The 19013-nt window shown below is 39.4% G+C and overlaps 1 protein-coding gene across 2 annotated transcripts in view; it reads left to right on the top strand.

Annotated features, from left to right (window-relative positions):
- Positions 1-19013, top strand: part of LOC132132764 (astrotactin-2-like) — a 498987-nt gene that overhangs the window by 84552 nt on the left and 395422 nt on the right. For both annotated transcript variants that reach the window (XM_059545295.1, XM_059545288.1), the window contains exon 2: positions 1183-1370. In XM_059545295.1, coding sequence (XP_059401278.1) covers positions 1183-1370 — 188 coding nt within the window. The remainder of the gene's footprint in view (positions 1-1182; positions 1371-19013) is intronic.

The raw sequence follows: 19013 nt of genomic DNA, 5'->3' as shown, positions 1-19013 counted from the left end.
TTAAATGTTCAATTTAAACCAATTTTTTTTTTTTTTTTGCTCACTAATGGCAGTGAATGGGTACCGTCATAATGAGAGTCCAAACAGCTGATAAAAACATCAGAATAATCCACAAGTAATCCACACAACTTCAGTCCATCAGTCAAGAACGTGTTTGTAAGAAACTAATACATCAAGACATGTTTAACTTCAAACCATTGCTTCCATCTGAAATAATATTCTCCATAATCCATAATAACTCCTCCTCCAGTGAAACACTGTCTGGCCTGAATCTGAAGAGAAATCTGCACAGATCAGCCACCGTTTACAAGCCAAACCAGTACAAAAGAGCTCTTAACAAACATGTTTAAGATTATTGTGATGCTTTTACCAGCTTTTTGGACTCTCATGCTTATGGGACCCATTTACTGTGCTAGTGTAATGCTAAATTTCTACATATTTTTCTCAAGTATTTTACATATGCTTTTGCATGTTAGTCAACAAATCAAAATAAGTGTACTTCTTTGAAGCATGACACAATTTTATTAAAACATGATTTAAAATGTAACAAAGTATAACTTTGAAAATTTTTCAACTTACAAAGTGCACTTTCTACTTAAGTGTGTTAAGAAACAAACACAAAAAAAAAAAATCATATCCTTTTAAGATTTAAAGTACACTACAAGTGCACAATCAATACAGTTCTCTTCTTTTTGACAAGGGCCATACTTTAATGAAGCTTAACTTCGAACACTCTGAAGTCTCCAGAGATCTGGAAGAGAAATATCAGAGCAATAATGTCTTCCTCTGGACATCCAGCATTTGTATTAGAGGTCAGGAGCTTCCTGAGATCCGAATGTCCCGTTCTCAGCATTCTGGCCACTCCGTGCTCTTCCAGGGTCAATTTCCTGCTCCTCGTTACTGGTGAAACAGCTTTGCCGCACATCTGCAGCTCCTTTGAAAATATCAGGCTTATTTGCTCTTGAGGTGTCGCCAAGAGGTCAAACCACAAACATTTCATTATTTTCAGCGGTTAAAAAAAGTATGAAATAAAAATCCATATATACCTGGATAAAGCCCACGTAAAGTCTGTGTGAAGGAAGCACTGTTTGTCATTATGTTTTTTTTTTTGCATTGTAACATTACTTTTATGACTGTTAAATCCAGCCTACAGCTGACCCGGTGTTTTGTCGTGTATCACAGAGATGTCGGGGACAGGGCTGGACATCTCGCAGGTGCACTGGAAGCAGCAGTGGCTGGAGAACGGGACACTGTATTTCCACGTGTCCATGAGCAGTTCTGAGCAGCAGTCACAGGTCACGCAGCCCACAGTTCGGGATCCACCACGTGTGCTGCATGAACACATGCACCTGCTGCACATCTCCGTCATGGTGAGTACTGAACACACACACATCTGTACAAAGCACAGCTAATACCATCACAAATCATACTGTCTTGGATTGAAACATTCCAACATAACAAAACAAAAATCAATTCAAGTTCAGTTGCTGCCTAAAATTTTTTATATAATGCTTTATTTTCACTGGATGCATATAGTTTTTTTGCACTTTGGACACAACTGCATTGGGTTCATCACACTGATGCTTTGGCAGACCATTGCTCTTAGACGAGACTATGAATGAGAGAATAATATTCAAAGTAATGACGAAAACACAGTGCTGGCTTAAATTATGTCGCATCATACTTGAAGAGTTAAAAAAAAAAAAAAACTTTTCCTTACCTGAATCAAAATTGTGTAGTGTATAATATGCTAGAGTTGCAAGTTGCTATCCAGCTTTCTTGTGTCACTGCTGCAATCCAGGCGCGTTTCTTGGAAACCTAAACACATTTATTTCTGAACGTTATTTCTGGGCCAGAGAGATCACCCAACCAGTGAGCAACAACAATCTAATTTTAATTTTGACATTTTAAACACCAGGATTAAATAAATTATAGCAACCTCATTGTGCATCAAACACCTCCCGCCATTGTTCTGAATACACTCATCCACTAACAAAGACCAGGAACAAAGACACTTTCTTAAACTCATGAATAGTCATTAAAATTGTCTATTGCCAGGATTTAGCAATATTCAATATTGTTATTATTGTTTTCTTTCTATGTGTAGATTTATGTAGAATAAATGCAATACATGGGGAAATTTATTTTTATATATGAAAAAACTAAATGGGGAAAAAGGATATCCAAACAGACAGACAGACACAGGGCTCTCACTTGTGCGACCAGCTGTTCGATGTGGAAAATAAAGTCTCCGCGACTCTGAAAGTCTCTCTGTGGTTCAACAACAGACAGTAGAGCGCTGCATTTCAGCCTGAGCCCAACGGACCCTGACCTTTTTTAATGCCCCTCGAGCCCCACTTTGGTCCAATTTTCACGTCATAGTCCTTTTATATTTCAGACATCCATCAATTAGTGATGAAAAAAAATTGCTGCATAAGTGGAAACAACACGAGACCGTGCTACCGCGACTGTCAAGAGTGATTTGACAGTGTTTAGTGTCCCGCTGCAGTGCAGCTGAACAGTTCTGCGGTCAAATACACGCAATAATAATAATAATAATTCATTACATTTATATAGCGCTTTTCTAGGCACTCAAAGCGCTTTACATAGTCTGGGGGCATCTCCTCATCCACCACCAGTGTGCAGCATCCACCTGGATGATGCGACGGCAGCCATAGTGCGCCAGAACGCCCACCAAACACCAGCTTACTGGTGGAGAGGAGACAGAGTGATGAAGCCAATCAGCAGATATGGGGATTGTTAGGAGGCCATGATGGTCAGAGGCCAAAGGGCGAATTTAGCCAGGATGCCGAGGTCACACCTCTACTCTTTTCGAAAGACTTCCTGGGATTTTTAATGACCACAGAGAGTCAGGACCTCGGTTTAACGTCTCATCTGAAGGACGGTGCTTGTTGACAGTATAGTGTCCCCATCACTACACTGGGGCACTAGGACCCACACAGACCACAGGGTGAGCACCCCCTGCTGGCCTCACTAGCACCTCTTCCAGCAGCAACCTAGTTTTCTCAGGAGGTCTCCCATCCAGGTACTGACCAGGCCCTGCTTAGCTTCAGTGGGAAACCGGTCTTGGGCTCCAGGGTGATATGGCTGCCGACTAGTCGCAAAGCACCGGCAAAAAGTAAATACTATAAATGTGACAGGGGAAAATAGTAAGGAGATATTTAAATTATTTACTAATAAACTTTTGTGTTTTTTGAGTTGCCGATCATGGCTCGCAATCTCATTAGATGTGCCTTTAGAGAGAAGTGCATCTTCACGGATTATGATTATATTGAAATAGTTTTGTTTTCCATTTGTTTTATTTCGTTAAATAGTAATTTAAAGCTTTCTATATATATATATATATATATATATATATATATATATATATATATATATATATATTTATTTATTATATCTATGAGGCATGTTTTCACTGAGCTTCGGTTCATTTTTGTACTCATGTTAAAGACGACACGGCAGAAAGCGCAATGCTTTGTTGATATTGTGAGTGCACACAAATAAAAGTAGACCCTTTGCAGTTACAAATGATGTACTGTATTACGCTTACCTTTATGAGCAAAAATTACGGTGTATCCACTGAAAAAAATGCAAGTGATCACGCTGGCGTTTCAATGTCCTGAAGCATCTCCGCACAAACTATTAGATATAGCGCACATGTGTCTAACCTTTAAATTTTGTTATATGCTTGAACTGTTTTATATCTATAGATTTTATTTTAGGCAAGTTGTGATGATTTGAGAAGGCTAAATTGATGGTCATTACTTTACAAAAAAAAAAAACTAAAACATATATTTAAAATAAATGCTCCAAACGTTTTTCTAAATGAACTTAATAAAAAAACGAAACAAAATTTAATCACTTTGCTATTACGTACAAAACTGAACTATTTTAATAGCTGAAACAGTAGTATAAGCTGTTTAGGGACTGTTCAGCTGTTTAGCTAAATCAGACGCTAGAGCATCCCTTCATTCAGACACAGTGGAAGAATCAGTTTAGAGGTGCCAAGTTTGGAAGATTTTGCCGCTGGAGAGAGTGTGGCCATCTAGTTTAGCCAAGGCCGAAAATCAAGAAGACCAAACTACAGGAGTTGGCCATCTGAGGGGCATGTGACTGCAGACATTGAGCCATGAGATGTTCAGTTTGATGAGCTTAAAACACCTAATTTAGATTTTCTTTTTAATTCATTTATCTTGAGATGTTTTAAGTTTAAATTTCAGCTCAGTAAAACACTTTAAGCACCAACACTTTTTCAGTAAGTTAACTTTTCTTGTAGAATTGTGCTTCAAATAAAGAGCATTATGTTGACCAGATTGTTAGTTAATCATTTAGGGCTACAAATCAATATTGCCTATATGGACAGCGATTTAAAAAAAGTGAACTTGTAAAACTGCGGTGTTGAATGCGATGCGGTCGAAACATTGGGTGCACCTAACTTTTGTGCACAGTGCGAAAAGTTAGAGCATAGAGGCCTGAGACAGACGGACAGATAAATATATATATATATAATTTTTTGTTATTTTTTTTAATTTTTTTTTTTTTACAGTGCAAAACCGCATCAACAAGCTTTACATGAGCAGCAGGGAGAGGACAAAAATAAAGTCAATATCCGTTATTGCATCAGAACCAAACCGCAGTTTCCACTTGGCAAAATAAACAAGCACCATTCTCTCCTGTTCTGCATTTTCAGTCAGAAAACATTCTCTGTCTCCTCACAGATGTGTGTATGTAGTCCATACACTGTCGGCCACAATAAGTTCAAGACACTGATTTAGTGAATTATCTGTATTCCCAGCCCTGACCCTCCTGAATCCCTGAGCCTCCTGTGTTCCCTCCCAGCCTCCCTCTCCCACCTCCTTTTCAAATTGATTTAACCTGTTATGCTGTGTTCACACCAAACGCGAATAGAATGTCAAATTCGCATCTACCGCGTTTAGTTTGCCGCTTGAACATCTAGAGCGAAATAGACGCGCATAGAAAGCAAGAGTTTGAAGGGAAATTGCAAGTGCTAGGCGATTGTCTGTTTGCAAGATAGCTGATGTTGATCAAGCATTCGGGGCTTTTCCACTTTTTCCTGCACACGTCCTCTGAGTACACACATTATCTTGTTAGCGAAAAGTTGCTGTAGGCTATATTAAGGGGAAAAATGTTGTAAAAAATGGTGGGAAGGCAGCGGGTCGATAAACGTGTACGTGACTCAAAAGTTAAATGTGTATTTACAACACACTTTTCCAAGTGAGGTCCTTTTTATTCCTGAAATATGAACTTGTGTATGATACTTGTGTCATATAGCTCCGGTTGACAGCTCAATGACAACATCAGTTGTTCCTCCATGTTGAATGAGTGACTCCTGAGTAGGCTCCTGATTAGTCAACTAATCAAGCGAATTGACGGCAAAGTTCAAATTTTCCAACTTTTTAAATTTTTCGAATTCGCGTCGAATTTTATTCTATTCTATCATGTGATGGTCATGCTATGCAACTCTTTGACCATCAGTCTTGATTACTTGCCCCAAATTTCCGACTTGGAATTGTCAACAATTGTTCTTTTGTTCTAATGTTGAAAGCTGTTCAAGCTGCTAGTTAGTGGACTTGCTTCCGTCTTGTGGTGCTAGGATTTGATTTACTACATCATGTTGTCTTGAGCCTTTCTGTGGAATCCGGATCCTCATGTTTCAACCATGCTCCTGATTGAATCTTTAATTTGTCTGGTTCGGGTCTGATACCCTACACTAAACTATTATATATTCATTTTTTTCATTCATATTAAATACATGAAATCAGTCCTGGAGCAGTCCAAAAAAGTAATGGGTTGTAAGTCACATCTCATGAGTTAGATTTCAAGTAGATACCATGAAAAATGAATTTCCTGCAACCATTTTTTCTGAGATTGCTTTCGCTGAAATGGTGGTGTCAACTACCTCTTGGGGTAGGTCAGCTAGAACCTCCGCTTCCGCATGGCGTTTCCAGAGGTCTGGATGTGGGTGCCATAGGGTGCCCCATCTCTGAGTAAGTAGATCCTTCCTCAGAGGAATCGGTCAGGAAGGGACTGTCACGAGGAACATCAGATCTGGGAACCAGGTCTGTGTGGGCCAATATGGCACCAATAACAGGACCTGCTCCTTGTCCTCCCTGACCTTGCACAATGTCTGTGAAAGAAGGCCCACTGGGGAAAACACAAACTTGCGAAGGCGCAGAGGCCAACTGTGTGCAAGTGCATCCATGCCAAGTGTTTCTTCGATCAGCAAGTAGAACAAGTGGGAGTGAGAAGTTTCTGGAGGGTTCAGGTTGAGGGTTTGGAGGCAGGCCGGTGTAACCTGGACCCGGCGAGTGCCGCGCTTCCATGCCCAGCTCGGGACTTGGCCATAAAGCCAGTGCTGGAGCGGTCTCATATGTAGCAGGCCGAGCGGTATAAGTGCCGGCGTGGCCGCCATATGCCCCAGGAGCCTCTGAAAAAGTTTCAGTGGGTCCGCTGTCCTGCCCTTGAACGTATTCAAGCAAGCTAGCACCGACTGCACACGTTCCTCTATGAGGCCTGCTGTCTGTTCGACCTAATCCAGCTCCATTCCAAGAAAAGAGATCCTCTGCATCGGCGAGAGTTTGCTCTTTTCCCAGTTGACCCGAAGGCCCAATAGGCTCAGGTGCCGGAGCACCAAATCCTTGTGCTCGCACAACAGATCCCGAGATTGATTGCCAATCGTCTAGTTAAGAATGCAAACACCCTGCTCTCCGAGGGGAACAAGAGCCGCCGCCGTGACTTTCGTGACGACACGGGGAGACAGGGACAGTGATAAGCCCGTCCTTCGAACGCAAACCGCAGAAAAGGTCTGTGGCACTGAAGGATGGATACATGAAAGTACGCGTCCTTCAGTCGATCGCTGCAAACCAATCATGGGGACGGAGCCACCCAAAAATGCATTTCTGTGTCAACATCTTGAGCAGTAGCCGGTGAAGGGCCCGATTCAAACTTTCTTGGGTGCAATGAAGTAAGGGCTGTAAAACCCTGTCCTCATATAGGCTGGAGGGACTGGCTCTATCGTGTCCTTTGCCAGTAGGACTGCCATCTCTTCCCGCAAAACAGGGGCATTGGACGCTTTCACTTTAGTGAAGCGGATACCGCTGAACTTGGGGGGGGGGCACCGGGTGAATTGAATTGCATAGCCAAGGCTGATGGTCCGCAGATGCCAGCGAGACGGGCTGGGTGACGCTGACCAGGTGCTTAAAATCCGTACAAGCGGGACCAGCGGAACCACAGCCATACCCGCAGTGGGGCAGCGAGGTGGAACACAGGGACCCAACTTGGGCGGCTTGTGAGCAGGCAGTGTGGTGTGTGCGAGTATGGGGTGCAGGGCTCACCTGGTTCCACGGGTTGGCAGAGGGTGTGCAAGTAGGGCCTTTGTTGACGCTCTCGAACCACCCGCTGCTGCCATCAGCTACGAGATGGTCATATACGTGTTATGAGTCATTTTCTCCTGATAACCCCGAAAAGAACTTAAATTACACTTTCAGTTTTCATCGTACAGATAAGAGCAATACATCAATCGAATCTGTAAAGGGTCTACTTTTTTGTATACAGACATAATAACAACAGAACTTTGTGCACTTATAAAATAAAGATAACAAACAAGGTGTGCTGTTTGCAGCCTTTGTCTGCGCTGATCTTCATTTACAAACGCGTCATTAAAATGAACTGTAACTCCGTGAATACTCAATGAAGAGACATGAGAGATATATCTATAGAAAGCTTGACATGTATACTTTTAAACTAAACAAGTCCCAAAAACAGATATTCTGTGATAAAGTAATCCATATGAAAACAACGCGATGTCTGTTTTTCATGTCTCCCTTCATTATATCTAATGTGACCACGCCCCCGCGCTGAACACGCTATTCAGATTCTAATGTTTCAAACTGAAGCTCGCGGCTTGAATACGCCCACACAACAGAAGAAAAAGCAGCGAGACTGTTCAATTTTTGTTTATTTTACTGTTTGCTTCGTGATGAGAGGAATAAGACATAATTCACCCCAAAAAGATATGATGTGGTTGAGGGTTTGAGAAATGGATTTCCTCAGAAAAAAAAGAATGAAGCACTTTATTCAGCAGAGATCATAAACATGAGTAAGTCTCTTTTTACTTATTTATATACTTGTACTAGTTTTCACATAATGTGTAAACATTTTACTAAAAGTGTCTTATAAAATTTAAATTAATATATTGTTTTCTGTGAGTGAGTAAACAAGATGATTTTCACATAATTTAGAAAGAAAAATTCTAGGCTACAAGCTCCAGTTCTCAAAAGTCCCTGGAACCAATGTTCTGTATGTGTTTTATGGCCTTATTCAAGTGAGTTAACATTTTTAGTTTTTCACTAACCACGCATACCTTTTTTTTTTCTCAAAAATGCATGCATTTCACTAGGGCTGTAGCTATCGAATATTTTAGTAATTGAGTATTCTACCAAAAATTCCATCGATTAATCGAGTAATCGGATAAAATGTGTTTTTGCTTCATTAAAGTGCAATATTAATTATGCAAGAGAAAATAAGACTCCTGGGTCTCTTAAAATTAACAACTAAGATTCCTTTTTTAGAAAATTTTTTTATTTTTATTTTTATAAATGCATAGAATGCAATGCATACATCAAAAAGAAACATTTAATTATTACCAATTGTTTCTCTGTCAGTACTTGTACTGTGAACAATGACAATAAAGATGTCAGATGAATTAAGTGCATTTAAGTGCCATTCAGTTGGGGTTTTAAATAAAGCATTTTCTGAGATGCACATTAAACATTAAACACATAAAACATTAATTTAATTTATCTTTTAGTTATTGAAAATTACCTTAACTTTTTGGTAAACAAAGGGGAGTGCGCGAGACGCTCGCGGTGATTTTAGCTTCTGCTGTCTCACTAAATGAGACGTGAACACATGAACAACATCTCCAGAACTGCTCTGACAGTCACTTCATGAGCATTTGACCGTTTGATTTGAGTTAAACTAGCTTCACATCACATACACAGAACTTTAATGGTACGTCAACCCGTCAAAATAAAAGTCCGGTTAAAGACTATTGTTCAGCAGAATGTACATAGCCACGAGCGTCTCGCGCGCTTCCGTGTGTTTAATGAATGAAGACGCGCTTTTGCTCCATTCATTAACAGAGACACGCAGAACATGCATGATTCATATTTAAATAGACTGTTTCGGCTTAATATTTATAGATATTAGTCCATATCGTGATTTGATGTAAGTGCAATGACCTATTTTTGATTAATTCATTCAAAATTTGGCAAAATTCCGTGCCATTCCGCGTTAAACTGTAAATTCCGTTTATATGACTGGATTCCGTGATTCCCTCCGTGTTTTCTGCATCGCGGAAATCATAGGGACCTAGTTGTGGTATGCCAGCTGTATCTTGCAATGGACAAACACCACGACGTTCTCTTTACTTTTTCCCGCGCCTTCAAATCAAAACACTGCTGACTCCTTGCAGTTTGCGATTTCGGACTCATCGCTTTTTGCGATAGAACCTGACGTGAGATTTAAAATAAATTAAAAGAGGCTTCGAGGCAGAGGAATTTGCCTCGATCATTTTTTTGTAATCGAGTTACTCGAGTAACTCGAGGAATCGTTTCAGCCCTACATTTCACATATTATTATAGCCCAGTTTGTGCTGATTACAGTGAGATTAGACTTTACCCATTTAGATATTTATAAGAAACTGGAAAAAAGCACAAATGTCAGGGCATGACAAAACTTCTCCAGGGCCCAAAACTAACCTTGATGCACTAACAGCTAAACAATTGACTGCAGATATTTTGGTTACTGAAAATTGTACATTTACGACTGTGTGATAAATCATATTTTTTACATTATTGCAATTTCTTAATAGTTATGCATAATTGTCTGTCATATTGTCATGCTATTTATTTATACGAAATGGTTTTTTGTTATTATTTTTTTCTCTTCTCAAATGAATACATTTTCTGACCATTGCTATACTTAATTTTACCTATGTGGCAGCTGTGTGCACTCTCTGCATTTAGAGGAAAAATGGTTGAAGATAAAAAACTTTATTATTATTATTAATTTATTTATTTAAAGGGGAACTATTATGCTTTTTCTCTTGTTCAACTTAAGTTAGTCAGTAATGTTGTTTGACCATAAAAAAGATCTACAAAGTTGCAAAACTCAAAGTCCACTACAAAAGGAAATATTTTATTTAACAGAAATCACATTTTAAAAACTACAATGACTGACTCATTTGAACTACAACAAATATTTTCCAGGATTTGTGATATCACAAATACAGACGAAAGGGATGAGACCTGGTTGATCTGCACTAGCGAAGGCAACAAGTGTTTTCACTATGTCGGAGACACACTAGCTTTCCCAAGGCAGATTAACTTAAGAGTGGTTACAATCATCAGGGTTTAAATTGATTTGATTTTGACACAATATTTACACTGAAGCTTGCAGGCGGCTATGGTAAGGGGCATGACATTTCTTGACCAGGCGCCGAGTGGAGTCAATAAAAAAAAACACACACTGGCCCAGCTAACCAATCACGGCACATTTTGTATTTCAGAAGGCGGGCCATTATTTGATACATGAACTATTCTGGCCTTTCATGTCAGACCGTGAAGAGAGGTGTTGTAATAATGTATAATAGGCATATGTGAAAAAGAATGTGTTTTTTGAACAACCTAGTATGAGGGCCTGTTCTAGTACATCCCCAAAACTAAATCAAGACTTTGTAAAAGAGCATAATAGGACCCCTTTTAAAATTATTGTCAGAACACGTTTTCGGTATGTTATCCATTATAGTAGTTTCTGTAGACGTTGAGCTTAAGCAGCAGAGTTCAACAGTCAGGTGCAAAATCAGTCCCTGAGTAACAATAAACATCTGCTATAATACACATCATCTCCAGTGGAGTGTGTTTTCTAGAAGACATTTCACACACACCTTCACATTTATCCTCAATCCGCCTCCAGAGTCACACACACTGACTACTGAAATCATTCAGACGTGGCGGATCAAAACTGGAGTGGCTTAAAATGAGCATCCATAGAGAGAAGCTCTTCTCCACTTCATGAAAACAAGGTTTATCTGTCTGTGTTTGCGAGAGGCCAGCAGCGCCCTGGCATTTTCAATGAGAATCATTAACTGTAATTCTGTCAAGGCAGTGACAGATTGAAGGTGTTGAGCAGTGCTCTTCAGCCAGCGAGCTGTCACTCAGCCTCTGTTCACAACTCACTTGTTTTTTTATCTCGGGTTTGATCCCCCGTTCAGAACAGCAAAATAATATTTATCAACTGATGGTCATTAAATGTTTAAAGCCTACAATACTGGCACACTTGTAGTTTTTTTTTATTGTTATTGTTAATCACGCTGTTGAGAAAGGTTTCATTTGCTACAATTTCAATATTGTAGCACTAGGCTATATAGTTTATGTGGTACTAATGTCATCTAGTGGAACTACAGAAATAAACTATTTTTTAACAACCTTTGCAAACGGCGATTTCATGCACCATGCTTCCCCAACTCAAACATCACAAACCTCTTACAGGACTATAAAAGTGAAGGCATGTCCCAACAGGTAAAAGTAGACTGTTTGTAATTAAAGGCATGTTAGAAATACTTCTAAATTGAACTTTAGCTAATCTGTCAAGAAGAAACACCACAAGTTTGTTGTATCGATTGATACCCAAAAATTACTTTTAATTCTTCCATCTTGTAGAAAATTTGCAAGAATTTAACCTTGTTTTACCTCATTTTCTGTCACTCTATGCAATGATTGGATGATCATTTTATGATCCTAAGCCTTCTGCAGAAGATCAGCAACTATGATTATTGATTGCTATTAGGATCCGATGAGACTTTAAACTAGGGCTGGACGATTAATCGAAAAGTAATCGAAACCGAAATTCAGAACCTCTAACCGATGTAATTTTCCCATGTCGGTTATTTCGTTTTTTGTAATCCTGTTAATACTTCCCCCTTAAAAGCATACTACCGCGTGTGTAGCCACATGACTCTGCCCCGTTCTGTCAGTTGCATAAAAGCAAAACACGGAGGTGAACGCCGGTTCAACACATAGTGATGGCCTTGCGTCTTCACTAAACTTTGTCAATTGTATTTGTTTTATGGTTTGGATATTCAAGCGATTAGATGATCGGATGTGTATTATTATATCGAGCTACCATGTTCGCGCTAGGGCTGTAAAAAAAATAATCAAATTTCGAATATTCGTACAATTAAAAAAAGAATAATAATCCACATTTCACATTCGAATTGTAGGTGTTCGTTAAGGAGGCAGCTTTAAGGCCCGCCTCGGGTATACTTCACATTCCGCGTTCTGTTCCGTCTCACACAGCTTCATCCGCACAGCTTTCAAAAGGTGGACGAGCTCGACGAGCAGTACCACTTCTGTCATCTTTCACCTCGTGCATGCACTGTTGAAAGCCGCGCAACTCGTCCGCGTGCAGACACTTTTTAAGACCGCGTGGATGGATGCGCAGCTGTCTGCGAGCACTCTTGATGACGAAATGTACATAATGCGGATGGTGCGCGGATGGTCAAATTATACTTTGGCCTTTATCAGTGGCGCACGAGATGCGACGACAATATAAAAGCGTCATTGCATTAGAATGTTTTTGTTAACCTATATAGTTGAAGCAACTAGATGGAGCGCTGCTCAATCAAAATATTGCGGAAAAAGAGAATGTGGAGAAGATCTTGTTTACCCTAACCCTAACCAAGTCATTCACACAGAACGCTTATTTCACACATTTTCTAGAGAGGGACGTCTTCTATTACCCTTGCACTCACGTCTCACACAATAGAGCCGCATGTTTAGAAAGCCTTGTAAAATTAAGGTGGGTTCAGTTTTTTTCATAAAAATATCTTGAGACTTTATGGTGGGTCTTCCCCATCCTTCTGCATCTCATGTTTAAATGAAAAATGTACTCTGTGTTATTGGCTTTCAACCCTTTGAATTAAACTATGCATGCACACATGGTGCTGTTTTGTTTATAGTTCTTAAAGCAACTTAATTATAATTGGTTTATAAACATTATTTTAAATATTGTGCACCTTTTTTCACAGTCATATTTTCTTATGCTTTGAATAAACGTGCATTAGTAATATTTTGCCCAGTGCACCCTCTTGTGGCCTCAGAAGAGAAGCCAAAAGCTTTTCTTCACCCTAACTAAAGGGCTTTTCTGCCATTTTGACAGCCCTAGTTCGCACAGCTGCATTGTGGCACGAATACTCATATAAAGAGTAGCTGTGAAGATCGCGGGCAAAGAGGAATGCAGAAACTAGTTGTCAGCGCTGTCCTGTAATTTATCACTAAAGTAGCTTAGAATCTCAAAACTTATAGCATATTTTTCTACTTTTGAAGGAACTATTTACAACCCAAAGATTCACAATAATATAGAGACGGTATGACTAATTCACACATGCAATCACTCGTACTGGTACTGTGCTAATTTATCTTTATCTGATCTTTATTTATCTCTTACACAGAGCAATGATCTGTAAGAAATGTTACGAACATAGATAAAATAACTGTTGATAGTGAGCTATGATGTCAGATCGCTCTTTCAATAGGAAAAAATATCTCACCTTTAATAGTCAATCATATTTACAGCACAAACCTTGTCAGTGAACTACAAGGGTTTTGATTTTAATCGTCCAGCCCTACTTTGTGGTTTTAAACCAGAAAAAAAAAATGTATGTATGTATATATATATATATATATATATATATATATATATATATATATATATATATATATATATATATATATAAATAAGTGTCCTGTCTTAACTTATTTACACAAACTCACCACCACTATCATTTGAAATGTGAGGGTCGGTAAAATTTTAAAATAGAAGTAAAAATTTAAATAGAAGTATTTTTTAACTTTATTATCTAATATCAGTTTATATCTCACAATTCTTTCTTAGAATTGCGTGTTTGTTTTGCAATTCTTCATTTATATCTTAAAGTCAGATTTGCAAGCTAAATATATATATATTCATTCTTTTTATAATCCTTTGGTGGAATAATGCCATAATTTAATGTGTATTCGCAATTTTTTTAATCTGATGACAAACATTTGAAGAGTAGCTTTTTCCTGAATCAACTGTATTTTTTTATTTACTGTATGTATGTATATGTGAAAGTGTCACTTCTGGTCAAGGAGGCAAACAGGCAGATTCAAACAAGCAGGTGAGTTTATTAAGGCAACTGAGGAGAAGCTTCCAACATAGGAGAACCAAAACTGAAGTGATCAATGGAAGCAGAGAAAACAGTCTTATCTGAGCTGAAACTTCTAGTCCTTCAATAGATAGCAGAGGCTTTCAGGATTGACAGGCTGACAGGTAGGCAAGGGATCCGCTTGAAGCTTGTAACCTTGAGACCAGCCAATGAGTGATTGTGGTGGGTGGGTATTTGAATGGTGTGGTAAGTGGATTCAGGTGTCTGTGATTAGTAATCAGGTGATTGTGGACTGGTGTATGAGGCTGGTTTGTCTGGTGAGGCAGGTGATTTCGTGACATAACCCCTTCCCCCATGGGCTCCTGACGCCCAAGACTGACTTGAGGACAACCGCTCCCCTGGGAGTGGGGCAGTCAGGGTGGGCCTGGTGGAAGTCGCTGAGGAGGGTTGTGTCCAGTATGTCATCTCTTTCTGCCCACGATCTCTCCTCGGGACCGTACCCCTCCCAGTCCATGAGGTACTAAAGCCAGCCTCACTGCTGGGAGTCCAGGATCTCTTTGACTCTGTAGATGGTGGAGGGAAGAGGAGTGGGTACATCATGCTCTGTGGAGGGGGGGAGGGGATAAGTAAATGGTTTTAGCAAGGAAATGTGGAAGGTGGGTGAGATCTGGTCAGGCAGGTGTAACTGGTAGGTGACTTCATTGTTGCATCATGCTATGGGAAAAGGACCTGTGTACTGGGAACTCAGCTTCCTTCTGGGCAGCCTGAGGCGAATGTCCCGAGTGGACAACCAGACGCGGTTTCCGGGTTGATAGATGGGATTGGTGGAGCGAATGTGTGTCTACATTGACCTTGTGTCTCCAGACTGTCCTCTGGAGATGGACATGAGCTGAGTCCCATAACCTCTCGCTCTCATGGAACCAGTTATCTACAGCTGGGACTTCCGAACGGCAGATGCAGGGTGGATGGGTTGTAACTTTTCCCTTCTGGACCTCCCGGCAGAGCAGGTTGCATGAGAGTGGCGGCATGGATTTGGTTGTCAAGTGCCCACTGGATTGGAGACATAAAGACTGAATGTGGTAGGATGGACTCTGGTTCCTCTGGGGTTGGATCAGGCTGGTGTAGACGGGAAAGTGTATCTGCTTTGATGTTCTTACTACCTGGACGGTAAGTGACCACAAAGTTGGCGACTGGTTGGCTCTCCGTCGGAGAAGAGTGGCAAGTGGATAGAAATTTGGAAACCCCAGGAAGCTCTGCATTTCTTTGAACATTGTGGATTGTGGCCAGTTCCGGACAACATACACCTTCCTCTGGTCCATTTGTTTTCCTGCAGTGGTGACGATGTAGCACAGGAAGTGGATGGTGGATTTGTGGAATTCACATTTCTCAGCTTTTAAATACAGGTGATGTTGACAAAAAGTTGATGTTGGATTACCCGGGTGACATGGGCTTTCCACAGAGGTGGAGCAGATGGAGAGGTTGGTTTGGACTGAGATCAGAACAGGCAGATCCTTTAAACATTCCTGCTTACACTCCGCACTCCACTCGAGAATTTCTTCAGTCTTCCAAGTTATGGTGGATTTATGTTTAGAGAGCCAGGGGCATCCCAGGACAATGTCCAAGACAGCCTCCTCCAGCACCAGAAGCGAGATCAGTTCGGTGTGGAAGCACCCAATATGTGAGACCAGAGGTTCCGTGACACCAATACTGATATAATTTTCATATTTTGGAGAACAGTTACAATGCTGTTTCTAGAAAATGTGTTTCTAATAAGGAATAGCAGGAAGACTAAAGATCACAGATGAAATTAAGATTTTCACCTCACAATCTGAGAATAGCTTTATTACAGTAGGTGTTTTTACCATTTAGTATTTACGAATTTGAAAATTATTTATTTATTCAAAGTAAAGTGTCTGCTGTCGAGTCATCAGATGTATTAGCAAGGTCAAGGTTAAAGCAACTTTTTCTTTCTCTCCGAATAAATAATTGAATGAACGCACAAACCAATCACACTTTGCCTTTGTTTACTTGTTCCCATGGTTATTCATTTGATTTAGTTGTTATGTTCAGGTGTGTGTGTGTGTGTGTTTGTGTGTGTGTGTGTGTGTGTCACTTATCATGTGTATTTAAGCTCAGTTGTGTGTCAGTACAGGGGTTGGGTTTCATCTGTGTGTATGTTGGATTGTTTGAATTTACAATATGGATCATTAAATAGTGTTATTCTTCATCTTCTTTGTCGTAAGTGTGATTACCTTACAATGTTGACAGAAATCCACTAGAAGTCTAGGCAGTGAATAGATGTTTATTCTAGGATGTAAAATATTTTAATACTTTTCATTAACTTGAATATGAACAAGGCAACATTAAATCAGGAGATGACCTCTGCATTATGCAGCACCATGTCTCCATTGAAGGTTATGTTCCAGCAGAGCATTGACCCTAAGCTCGAAAATACCCAGGGATGGATGAAGAATAAACGCTGGAGTGCTCTGAAGTGGCCCGATTTATATTCTGTTTAATATCAATGGAGAGATTGGAAAACAGCATTTGGCACAGGGCACCCTTCAAATCACAGAGAATTGAATCATTTTACAAAAGGGTGGACCAAACTGCCGGTGGAGAGGTTTAGAAATGTCCTCAGTGGCCACAGAAAACACTCCACACCAGTTGAATCATCTAAAACATGTACTACCAAATATTCACTGAGTTTGTCAATGTTTTCCAGGCAATTTAAGGATTTCACTGTGTAACAAGCAGAGCACTTGCAGCCTTTTGCTTTGCTTTGGTCCACTACAAAAAAAAAAAAAAACCCTCCAAGATATAGATGTGTTTGTGTCTTCATGGGAGCAGATTTGGAGACATTAAACATTATATCACTTGCTTACTAATGGATCCTCTGCAGTGAATGGGTTCCTTCAGAATGAAATTCAAATAGCTGATAAAAACATCATAATAATCCACAAGTAATCCACACCACTCCAGTCCATTAGTTAACACACTGTGAAACCAAAAGATGTGTAAGAAACAAATCCATTATTAAGATATTCTTAAAGGGATTAGCCCATAAATTACTCAACCTCAAGTCATCCTAGGGTGTATATGACTTTCTTTTTTCAGGTGTATCCAGTCAGAGTTATATAAAAAATAGTCTTTGATCTTTCAAGCTGTTTAATGGCACTCAGCGTGTGTTGCGGTGCATCAGTCCAAAGTTAAATAAAAAGCACCCATTTGTAATAAAAAGTGTCTCACACTGCTCCAGGGGTGAACAAAGTCCTCCTGTAGTGAATCGATGCATTTTAATGAAAAAAAAAAATAGCCATATTTAAAATGTAATAATCACTTTAATCTAGCTTGCGATAGCTAGCTTTCCAATACAAAATATTCCAATACTGTAATTCCAAGATAAGAGAGATTTCTAATCAGCAAGTATCCAGGTATACAGAAGAATAATATCTGCCTGAATCTCATTGTGCTACAAATAGACAATGTCAGACAAAAACAATTTAAACTGAAACATAAAATAATAAAATTGTTATAAGTGGGCAGGTAAAGTCAGCACACTAATGCTATTTAATGAGTTTGGCTTTTGTTGTTTTTCCAGTGATGGTAGTGACATTCATGCTCAAGTTCATGCTCTACTTCGAACTTAGATGTTTTGCATGCTGAAGTCATTTCACTGTGAATATGTGAAAGCTAATGTTCTTGAAATACTTTGATCTACATTTTCTCATGATATTGTCAGTGTTGTGTAAATGTTTGATATTCATGTCTCATTATAGTCATTGTGTTCTTTGACAATGGCTCCAGCATTATTAGCAAAGCACACACTAAAAACAGTGCGCTGTGTTAAACTACAAATCTGCTTCAGGTTTTCTTTGATCCGCTCATTTTATGAGCCATTCAGGCTAAAGGGCGGCCATGAAAGAATGAGAGACTTCAGCTTTCATACGCTTTATTGATTTCTGTGTAGCACAGAGTAAATCACATGCAGATGTTTGTTACTCCCGTGAGCAGCTAATAAAGGACAATTTACGAGACCCTACAAGCACCTTTACCTTTAGTAGTCATGTGGATGATCATATCGCATGAAACTATCCTGGAAGAAAGGAAGAAAAAGAAAAAAAAAACTTTTTTTTTTTTTTTTTACATTTGCACAGTGGATTTAGAGTAATAGCCGTAGCAGGTGACCAATACAGAAATGTTGCATTTAGATTAAATACACCTAATTACAGAATTGACCTTTGACAATAGTTAATGTAATTTACAGCCTGTTCTCACTCACTGAGATTTTAAAGCCACACTGTCAGTCAATAGATGGATGGATGGATGGATTGATAGACAGGGACTCTCCATAGGCATAATGATATTAATACTGTACAGACTGTATTGTCTATCACCCTACACCAACACTACACCTAACCTAACCCTTACAGAAAACTTTGTGCATTTTTAGATTAAAAAAAAAAAAAAAACGTATTTATTTATTTTTAAGCATACTAAAATTGTGTTTTTTCTTTTTATGTCTTTTAAATTACAGGAAACACATTAAGTGTCCTCATAAAGCACCTTCACATTGTAATGCTTATGTCATTACTGAAATTGGTGTCCTCATAAACCACTCAGGGCCCGGTTCCCTGATAAGGCTCACTCTTAGCGTGCTAAGAAGACCTCAAAAGATATATCTTACCAAAGTTGTTTATGTTCCTAAGTGCATTCCCCAAAGAGTCCCTTAGGAAGCTTCTTAGCACGCTGCCTCTTACGT

Source organism: Carassius carassius, chromosome 4 (assembly GCF_963082965.1).
Source record: "Carassius carassius chromosome 4, fCarCar2.1, whole genome shotgun sequence".
Taxonomy (NCBI): domain Eukaryota; kingdom Metazoa; phylum Chordata; class Actinopteri; order Cypriniformes; family Cyprinidae; genus Carassius; species Carassius carassius.
Note: the sequence above shows the minus strand (reverse complement) of the source record. Positions and strands in the feature narration are given on the sequence as shown.